General features: G+C 32.3%; 1 protein-coding gene across 1 annotated transcript; it reads right to left on the reverse strand.

Moving 5' to 3' along the window:
- Positions 1 to 1,985: 1,985 nt before the first annotated feature.
- Positions 1,986 to 3,917, reverse strand: LOC147815999 (uncharacterized). Its single transcript, XM_087156687.1, has one exon. It carries the CDS (start codon positions 3,915 to 3,917, stop codon positions 1,986 to 1,988), a length of 1,932 nt encoding a protein of 643 aa, XP_087012813.1.
- Positions 3,918 to 11,569: the final 7,652 nt, after the last annotated feature.

Raw genomic sequence — 11,569 nt, forward strand, 5'->3', positions numbered from 1 at the left:
CTAGTTTCCTTCAATCTTTGCTTCATATTTAATTATTTCCGCAGAACTTTTATATTTATCTTACATATAGACAAGAATCAAGAAATATTCCAACACCCTATTCTCGCAGTCACTAATCTAAATCTAAGCATCTATTTTCTAAATTAATTGTACACTTCTTTGGTATGTTGTAGTTATTACTTTACTTAGAGAGAGAACTAGTTTCCTCCAATCTTTGCTTTATATTTAATTATTTCCGCCGAAATTTTTAATCATTCTTACCTATAGACAAGAATCGAGAAATATTCCAACACCCTTTTCATGCAGTCACTAATCAAAATCTAAGCATCTATCTTCTATATTAATTGTATATATCATTGTTATGTTGTAGTTATTTCTTTATTTATAGAAAAAACTAGTTTCCTCCAATCTTTGCTTTATATTTAATTATTTCCGCCGAACTTTTTAATCATTCTTACCTATAGACAAGAATCGGGAAATATTCCAACACCCTATTCACGCAGTCATTAATCTAAATCTAAGTATCTATTTTCGCAATTAATTGTATACTTCATTAATATGTTGTAGTTATTTCTTTATTTAGATAGAAAACTAGTTACCTCCAATCTTTGCTTCTTATTTAATTATTTCCTCGGAACTTTTATATTTGTCTTGCATATAGACAAGAATCGAGAAATATTCCAACACCCTATTCTCGCAGTCACTAATCTAAATCTAAGCATCTATTTTCTAAATTAATTGTACACTTCTTTGGTATGTTGTAGTTATTACTTTACTTAGAGAGAGAACTAGTTTCCTCCAATCTTTGCTTCATATTTAATTATTTACGCAGAACTTTTATATTTGTCTTGCATATAGACAAGAATCGAGAAGTATTCCAACACCCTATTCACGCAGTCACTAAACTAAATCTAATAATTGTATATTTCATTGATATGTTGTAGTTATTTCTTTATTTAGAGAGAAAACTAGTTTCTTCCAATCTTGGCTTCATATTTAATCATTTCCGCAGAACTTTTATATTTATCTTACATATAGACAAGAATCGAGAAGTATTCCAACACCCTATTCACGCAGTCACTAATCTAAATCTAAGCATCTATTTTCTCAATTAATTGTATGCTTCATTGATATGTTGTAGTTATTTCTTTATTTAGAGAGAAAACTAGTTTCCTCCAATCTTTGCATCATATTTAATTATTTCCGCAGAACTTTTATATTTATCTTACATATAGACAAGAATCGAGAAATATTCCAACACCCTATTCACGCAGTCATTAATCTAAATCTAAGCATCTATTTTCTCAATTAATTGTATGCTTCTTTGATATGTTGTAGTTATTTCTTTATTTAGAGAGAAAACTGGTTTCCTCCAATCTTTGCTTCTTATTTAATTATTTCCGCACAACTTTTATATTTGTCTTGCATATAGACAAGAATCGAAAAATATTCCAACATCCTATTCACGCAGTCGCTAATCTAAATCTATGCATCTATTTTTTCAATTAATTGTATGCTTCTTTGATATATGGTTTTGATATATGGTTTTAATATGGTAGTTATTTCTTCATTTAGAGAGAAAACTAGTTTACTCCAATCTTTGCTTCATACTTAATTATTTCCGCAGAACTTTTATATTTATCTTACATATAGACAAGAGTGAGTGAGTGAGTGATGTGAATTTTTGGCGCAAGAGCCATGATTTGGCTATACCGCGCCTAAAACTAGGTTAAAAGTTCAAATAAATTAATAAAAATTTTATTACTTGTTTAAAATTTATATAACTTGGTTAAAATCAAAACTAAATTAAAACTAGAATACTTTTTCTAAAATCAATATAACTCGGTAAAAACTGGTCAATTTATTAAAAATTTGAGCTAAATCAAATTATAAAATCCGATGTCTTTGAGGTAAGATATTAAGTTGGGATGAGGTGAGTCTCCAAGTAAAATTGCTAAAGTCGGGAAGTCACAGTTAAAATACTGTCATCTTTTGATTTTAAATTTCAAACATTGGGTCAGAAAGTGCTTCACGGTTAGATGCTCTCGGCAAAAACTGCATTCTGGTGGTGCTTCGTTTAAAATTAAATATTTGTGTGTTAAACGGGTATGTCCAATGCGCAGTCTGTTGATGATGACTTGCGATTTTCTATTGTAGTTTAATGTTTTAAATGGCTTGATTTCCGATTTAATTTCGTGCAATTTATTGTTAAATTCAGTGTCCCAGTTTAGTTGCCTGAGCTGTGTTAGAGAGTCTGTTATCAAATTTTGAATGTCATAGAAACAGAGAGATTTATTTGAGAGGTTGTTTGTTGATTTGGCTATGTAATCTGCTACCTCATTTCCCGTAATGCCCACATGTCCTGGAATCCAACAGAATATTATATCATAATCTTTATTGCACAAGTCAAAGTATAAGTTTAATATATGCGGGATAATAGAGTGTGGTTTTTTGACCGAATTACTTAATGCATCAATGCAATTCTTTGAATCAGAAAAAATTACCCATTTTTTGAACGGTTGCTTTGAAATAAACTCGAGAGCTACTAGAATGGCATTACATTCTGCGGAAAATACAGAATAGATAGAAGGCAGTTTCTCGGATATTACCTCTGTATTGCACACAACTGCACTAGCAACATGGTGATTAAAATTTGAACCATCCGTATACAACACGTTAAAGTTGTTAAAATTTTGTATTTGAGCATAAAATAACTGTCGGAATATAGCTGGAGATGTATTATCCTTTGTTAACCTGCCATCGAAAATGTCAACAATTTGGACACGTGCTTTGTTCCAAAACGGAATCAGTTCTGCAGTTTCAAATACATTAAAATCTTCTAAATTCAAACTAGTTAAGAGTTTTTTCATCCTCAATCCAAAAGTAGGAATTAAGGCAGGTCTGTTGTTAAAATGTGTAGTACATGATGGTGTTAAAATATGAGAGTATAATGGATGTGAAGGATGGCATTTAATATGAAAGTAAAAGTTAAGAGACAGTTTATTTCGCCTTGAATCAAGTGAAGGTTCGTTGTGCAATGTATATAGGCTATTCATAGGTGATGTACGAAATGCACCCGTGGCACTTCTTAGTCCCTGATGATGAATAATGTCTAGATATCTTAAAACGGACCTTCTAGCAGATCCATAAACAGTGGCCCCATAGTCAAGTTTAGATCTGATTAAAGCATGATAAATTTTAAGCATCAATTGAGTATCTGCCCCCCATGATGTATTTGTCAGTACTTTTAGAATATTTAATTTTGCAAAACAGGATTTTCGTAGTTTTTGAATGTGAGCTGAAAATGTCAATTTAGAATCCAGAGTTAGACCTAGAAATTTTGCTTCTTCAACTACAGGAATGAGAGTGTTATTTATGAAAAGCTCCGGTTCAGGATGAATTCCGCGTTTTCGGCAGAAATGAATACATGATGTTTTGGAGGGTGAAAAAGTAAAACCATTTAGCTCAGCCCATTGTAGAATTTTATTTATTGCAAGTTGCAGTTGTCGTTCTATTGTGCGCATGCATGAAGCTCTGCAGGTCAGGCGAAAGTCGTCCACAAACAGCTCCCCATCGACAGTATTTGGTAGAATGGATAAAAGTTCATTTATCTTAATGAGGAATAACGTCACACTAATAACACTTCCTTGAGGTACACCTTCCATCTGGTCAAAATCATCTGATAAAATAGAATTAATACGTACTTGAAAGGTTCTGTCAGATAAAAAGTTTTTGATAAAATAAAACATGTTTCCCGTAATATTATGCTTAATCAGGTCCATTAAAATGCCGTGTCTCCAAGTTCTATCATATGCTTTTTCTATGTCAAACAGTACAGTTACAAGGTGTTGTTTTTTCAGAAAGGCTAATCTTACTTTTGTTTCAAGCATTAAAATGTTGTCAATAGTGGAAAACATTTTCTAAACCCGCTTTGATTTGTATGGTATATTTTACGGCTTTCAAGAATTTGGACAAGTCTGTTATTAATGATCTTTTCAAGCAGTTTACAAAGGCAACTTGTCAATGCTATTGGTCGATAATTAGTTGGGTTTTTAAGATCTTTTCCAGGTTTCGGGATTGCTATGACTATAGATTTACGCCATGTAGATGGGAATTCTCTTTCTAACCATATACGATTAAACAATTTTAAAATTACTATTAAGTGAGGATCAGTAAGATTTTTTAGCATAGAATTGTGGATATTGTCAGGACCTGAAGATGTAAGTCGAGCATGGTTAAGAGCGAATTTTAATTCTGAAAATGTTATTGGTGAATTATATTCATCAGATGGGTATAATGAGGGTTTCAGAGGTATTTTTTCAACTTTGTTTTTATGAAATTGGAACTTGGAGGGATAGTTACTAGGATTTGAAACGTTGCTAAAAAATTTTTGCCAGAACATTAGCTATGTCTTTAACATCTATTATTTTATTTCCATTCACAAGCAGATGAGGGATTGATTGATTTGGATAGTGACCATTAATAGTTTTAATTTTTTTCCAAATTTCTCGGGATGTAGTATTACTGTTAATATTGGAGACATATTGGATCCAGGATTTTTTTTGACTATTTCTTCTAATTTTTCGTGCCAAAGCTCGTGATTTTTTAAATATAATCAGGTTATCAAGTGTGGGAAGCCGACGAAATTTTCTCCACGCTCTTTTTTGTGCCTTGTGGGCGGAACTACATTCTGGGCTCCACCAAGGCTTAGGATACCTTGGAAGATGGCCAGAAGTGCGAGGTATACTTTTGTCAGCTGCTGTTAAAATGGAGTTTGAAATATTTAATGTTGCTTCTTCAGTAGAATTGTCATAAACTAAATCATCAGTTAATGTAACACAGTTTTTAAATAGGTTCCAGTCAGCATGCATGAATTTATATTTAGGTTGTATAGTTGGGATATTTCGTATAGATCCTGAGATATTTAAAATTAAGGGATCACTCTGACATAAATCATCGTGAAGGTTTAGTGAACTGTAGATATTTGGAGAACTAAGTATTAAATCTATGGAGTGGAATGTTCTGGTTGGAAAATGGAAGTACGTTAATTCATTATTATTGAGTAAACAGAGTTGGTGGTCATCAATTAATTTTTCTATTTGTGCACCGCGTGAATTAGTATCTTTACTTCCCCAAATTATATTATGTCCGTTAAAATCTCCCAATAAGACAAAAGGTTCTGGCAGCTGGTTAATTAAATCATCAATATCGGATTGCGGGATTAATTGACTTGGAGGAAGGTAAATAGAACAGAAAGTTATGAGAGATGTTATTGTGACTTGAGCTGCGACGGCTTGAAGATTTGTTTGAAGATTTACAGTTGAAAATGGATAGCTGTTAGATATCAGAAGGGACACTCCTCCACATGCTCTATTCCGTGATGTGTCGTCCTTTCTCAAGTGTGTATATCTGCGTATTTTTGGTGTGTGAGAAGGTTTTAAAAATGTTTCTTGTAGAGCAATACAAGCAGGATTATATACCTCGATTAAGTTCTTAATATCTGGCGAACTTGTATGAAATCCGCGGCAATTCCAAGTTAAAACTTTTCTTTCCATTATCTTTTAATTTTTAATTTTGAACTTTTTGGAAGAAGGTTGGTTGGCGTTTCTAATCCATCATCAATTTGCATTTGTGGTCCTAGAGGATCATCTGAGTTTTCTTCTTCAGTACTCATAGCATCTGAGGATGGCTGCTGGGTATTTTGTTGTGCTTTTGGACGAAATTTAAATTTATTTTGCCTGCTTTTGGGAATGTATTTCTGTTTGCTTATGACTGGTGACTGAGATAATTTTTTGTGTAGAACATTTACCATTTGAGGTGTTAGTTTCAAATATTTACTAGTTTCAGTGTTGCAAGGTGTTTTAGATTGTGTGGTTGTAAGTTTTGAAGTGTTTGAGTTTTGTTGATTTACTTGAGATGATATTGATTTTGACTTAACTGATGTCTTACTAGGCGACAGAATTTTTAGTTTTGTGCTTTGTGGATCTATTTCTGTTGAGTCATACTGGATTCCCATAGATTTTGAAGATTTTTTTGCTACTACTGCAGCATATGAAAGGTTAGGTTTTGGTTGGGAACCTAACAGTTTAGCTTTGGCTTCAAAATAAGTTAGATTCTGTGTTACTTTTATGTTTAATATTTGTTTTTCTTGTTTCCATTTTGGGCAATTTCGGGAATTAGCAGAATGTGATTCAGTACAGTTGACGCATTTTTCTGGGAGACTACATGTTTTAAAATTGTGATCGGGTTGGCTGCAGCGTGAACAGGTTTCATTTCCTCGGCAGTTGCTAGTTGAATGACCGAATTTTTGACATTTAAAGCAGCGTATTGGATTTGGGATATACGGACGGATTTTACAGTTACGATAGCCAGCTTTAACATCAGTAGGTAATTGAGCAGTATTGAATGTTAATATTAAGTGTTGTGTATTTATTATTTCTGAACCTTTTTTGATTGTAATATGACGTGCGTCTATAACACCTTGATCTGATAGGCCTTCTAAGATTTCTTCGATAGGGAGGGACTGGAGAGCTTTATCGGAAATTACGCCTTTTGAAATATTTAATGTATTATGAGGTGTGACAGTTATGGGTATGTTGCCTATTTTATGTGTTTTCAGGAGTGAAGTAGTTTGTTTTTCCGAGGTAGTTTCAACTAGTAAATCGCCTGAAGGTAGCTGCTTAACATTCTTTGGGTTACCTATTGATGATTCAAGTGACTTCTGGACAAGAAAGGGGGATACAGTAGATAGCGTTTTTACTGTTGAGTTTAAAATTAGGAATCTAGCTTTAGCTGGGTCGTAATTCGGACATTTAGATAAATTAAAACTGGGTAACAAGGTTGTTCCGCTTTTGTTTCGGTGTACGGAACTGAACACCATCTGTTCATTTTCAGCCATAGGAAAAAATAGGCAAACTTCCACTATCGGCGGCACCACCCACCACGGAGTCCAACTCAGGGGATGAGAGAAATAGATTGAAATCTGTTACTCAACACCGATGCTAGCCAATAGCTATACGCCTGAAGGCCACCCCTGAAGCAGCCTCCACCCTTAACGAGGTGCCCAGTAAGTGACCCCAGGCTTGACCCTAGCCAACAGATGACATTCGTGACTGGCCGATTGATGCATACAGGCCTATATGACCTCCCGTTTACTTGAAGCAAGGGCCAAAGTAGTGTATTGGGGTACCAGGATGCCCCTCAACTACCAGGATCCCCTTTTCCAAGGACACGGGTCTCCACGCACGGCGAACACGCGGGTGGCTTCTTTTCATCAGGGTCCAATGTAACACCGAACCAAGACGAAAAGTTCTAACCACGATAAGGATGAGAATCGATAACAAATTAGGAATTGCAACAAGATAAATAATTATATCAACGTAACAATTTTTTTTTTAAATCAAAAGTCTAGAAACCAATTTTCTGCAAATGATATCCAGAATTTGGAGGTAAATATAATAATATTCGCTCACTAGGTCAAAGAAATTATAAAGTGAAAGTCAGAAACTCAAAACAGGACCGTCGCAAGAGAGAAATGGAAGTATGCTAAGGTCCAGCTCGGGGCCCCGGGTGCGCCGTACCCGTCACACAAGAGTGCGCCCCTGGGGGTCATATAGACAAGAATCGAGAAATATTCCAACACCCTATTCACGCAGTCACTAATCTAAATCTATGTATCTATTTTCTCAATTAATAGTATACTTCATTGATATGTTGTAGTTATTTCTTTATTTAGAGAGAAAACTAGTTTCCTCCAATCTTTGCTTCATATTTAATTATTTCCGCAGAACTTTTATATTTATCTTACATATAGACAAGAATCGAGAAATATTCCAACACCCTATTCTCGCAGTCACTAATCTAAATCTAAGCATCTATTTTCTCAATTAATTGTATACTTCTTTGATATGTTGCAGTTATTTCTTTATTTAGAGAGAAAACTAGTTTCCTTCAATCTTTGCTTCATATTTAATTATTTCCGCAGAACTTTTATATTTGTTTTGCATATAGACAAGAAACGAGAAATATTCCAACACCCTATTCACGCAGTCATTAATCTAAATCTAAGCATCTATTTTCTCAATTAATAGTATACTTCATTGATATGTTGTAGTTATTTCTTTATTTAGAGAGAAAACTAGTTTCCTCCAATCTTTGCTTCATATTTAATTTTTTCCGCAGAACTTTAATATTTATCTTACATATAGACAAGAATCGAGAAATATTCCAACACCCTACTCACGCAGTCACTAATCTAAATCTAAGCATCTATTTTCTCAATTAATTGTATGCTTCTTTGATATTTTGTAGTTATTTCTTTATTTAGAGAGAAAACTAGTTTCCTCCAATCTTTGCTTCATATTTAATTATTTCCGCAGAACTTTTATATTTATCTTACATATAGACAAGAATCGAGAAATATTCCAACACCCTATTCACGCAGTCACTAATCTAAATCTAAGCATCTATTTTCTCAATTAATAGTATACTTCATTGATATGTTGTAGTTATTTCTTTATTTAGAGAGAAAACTAGCTTCCTCCAATCTTTGCTTCATATTTAATTATTTCCGCAGAACTTTTATATTTGTCTTGCATATAGACAAGAATCGAGAAATATTCCAACACCCTATTCACACAGTCACTAATCTAAATCTAAGCATCTATTTTCTCAATTAATTGTATGCTTCTTTGATATTTTATAGTTATTTCTTTATTTAGAGAAAAAACTAGTTTCCTCCAATCTTTGCTTCATATTTAATTATTTCCGCAAAACTTTTATATTTATCTTGCATATAGACAAGAATCGAGAAATATTCCAACACCCTATTCACGCAGTCACTAATCTAAATCTAAGCATCTATTTTCTCAATTAATTGTATGCTTCTTTGATATGTTGTAGTTATTTCTATATTTAGAGAGAAAACTAGTTTCCTCCAATCTTTGCTTTATATTTAATTTTTTCCGCCGAACTTTTTTATTATTCTTACATATAGACAAGAATCGAGAAATATTCCATCACCCTATTCACGCAGTCACTAATCTAAATCTAAGCATCTATTTTCTCAATTAATTGTATGCTTCTTTGATATGTTGTAGTTATTTCTATATTTAGAGAGAAAACTAGTTTCCTCCAATCTTTGCTTTATATTTAATTTTTTCCGCCGAACTTTTTTATTATTCTTACATATAGACAAGAATCGAGAAATATTCCATCACCCTATTCACGCAGTCACTAATCTAAATCTAAGCATCTATTTTCTCAATTAATTGTATGCTTCTTTGATATGTTGTAGTTATTTCTTTATTTAGAGAGAAAACTAGTTTCCTCCAATCTTTGCTTCATATTTAATTATTTCCGCCGAACTTTTATATTTATCTTACATATAGACAAGAATCGAGAAATATTCCAACACCCTATTCACGCAGTCACTAATTTAAATCTAAGTATCTATTTTCTCAATTAAGAGTATACTTCATTGATATGTTGTAGTTATTTCCTTATTTAGAGAGAAAACTAGTTTCCTCCAATCTTTGCTTCATGTTTAATTATTTTCTCAGAACTTTTATATTTATCTTACATATAGAGAAGAATCGAGAAATATTCCAACACCCTATTCACGCAGTCAGTTATCTAAATCTAAGCATCTATTTTCTCAATTAATTGCATGCTTCTTTGATATTTTGTAGTTATTTCTTTATTTAGAGAGAAAACTAGTTTCCTCCAATCTTTGCTTCATATTTAATTATTTCCGCAGAACTTTTATATTTATCTTACATATAGACAAGAATCGAGAAATATTCCAACACCCTATTCTCGCAGTCACTAATATAAATCTAAGCATCTATTTTCTCAATTAATTGTATACTTCTTTGATATGTTGCAGTTATTTCTTTATTTAGAGAGAAAACTAGTTTCCTTCAATCTTTGCTTCATATTTAATTATTTCCGCAGAACTTTTATATTTGTCTTGCATATAGACAAGTATCGAGAAATATTCCAACACCCTATTCACGGAGTCACTAATCTAAATCTAAGCATCTATTTTCTCAATTAATAGTATACTTCATTGATATGTTGTAGTTATTTCTTTATTTAGAGAGAAAACTAGTTACCTCGAATCTTTGCTTCATATTTAATTATTTCCGCAGAACTTTTATATTTATCTTACATATAGACAAGAATCGAGAAATATTCCAACACCCTATTCTCGCAGTCACTAATCTAATTCTAAGCATCTATTTTCTCAATTAATTGTATGCTTCTTTGATATGTTGTAGATATTTCTTTATTTAGACAGAAAACTAGTTTCCTCCAATCTTTGCTTCATATTTATCCATTTCCGCAGAACTTTTATATTTGTCTTACATATAGGCAAAAATCGAGAAATATTCCAACACCCTATTCCCGCATTCACTAATCTAAATCTAAGCATCTATCTTCGAAATTAATTGTATTCTTCTCGTTGCATAAAGAAAAACAGTTCTGTTTTTCAGAGCTTATACTAATCTCGGACAGCATGCGTACACTCATTATTTTAATATCATAATGCGCTAGCCATTATCTAAATACAGCAATAATCACTGGGGTACCTCGGGATTGTGACACCCGTGTTTACTCAAAAGTAAACCCCCTGAGAAATTATTTAGATCATAATTAACTACTTCAGACAGAAAATAATTACTTTTTTACTTATTTAATATTTTTAAAAATTATAATTGGAAACAATTTATAATTAATAGCAGATCAGTATAATAAATTCAAATCAAAGACATATGAGCTCTTTCATGTCTTCCTCTTTTCATAAAAAAAAATTATATTTATTATTCAATAATTTAATGAGATCATTAAAATAGTGAAATAATTAAGTTAATAGATAATCACTGAATTCTCCTTTTTAAAATTCTATATCACTCTATTTTTGAATGAAATCAAACATTTTCATCGCTAGAGCTACCGTCAATTAGTAGTTTTCTAGTTTATTTCATTGTAATTTTGAAAATAAATTATGCATAGTTTTAAGATATTTTGACAACTTTTAGTCAATTATTAGAGAAGTTATACTTCCCTCGGCAATGTCCCTGGCTATTCTTTACTTTCATGATATGTATAACCAATACAAATTAACAGTAATTGCTTCCAGTGTTTGCTTTTCCAGCACTTTGATTTCGCCAGTAAAATTCCTAAGCACCTGATAATAGCTTCAACATCGAAATTCTCTTAATTTTCTCTTTATGTAAATTCTATAAGCTCAGGTATTATATCGTCATATTATCAAGCAGTCTGGTTGCGTAAAGAAAAACAGTTCTGTTTTTCAGAGCTTATACTAAACTCGGACTGCATGCGTTCACTCATTATTTTAAAATCATAATGCGCTAGCCATTATCTAAATACAGCAATAATCACTGGGGTACCTCGGGATTGTGACACCCGTGTTTACTCAAAAGTAAACCCCCTGAGAAATTATTTAGATCATAATTAACTACTTCAGACGGAAAATAATTACTTTTTTACTTTTTTAATATTTTTAAAAATTATAATTGGAAACAATTTATAATTAATAGCAGAT

This window comes from Parasteatoda tepidariorum, chromosome 2, assembly GCF_982258835.1.
Source record: "Parasteatoda tepidariorum strain Cologne lab strain chromosome 2, Ptep-v5.0, whole genome shotgun sequence".
Classification (NCBI taxonomy): domain Eukaryota; kingdom Metazoa; phylum Arthropoda; class Arachnida; order Araneae; family Theridiidae; genus Parasteatoda; species Parasteatoda tepidariorum.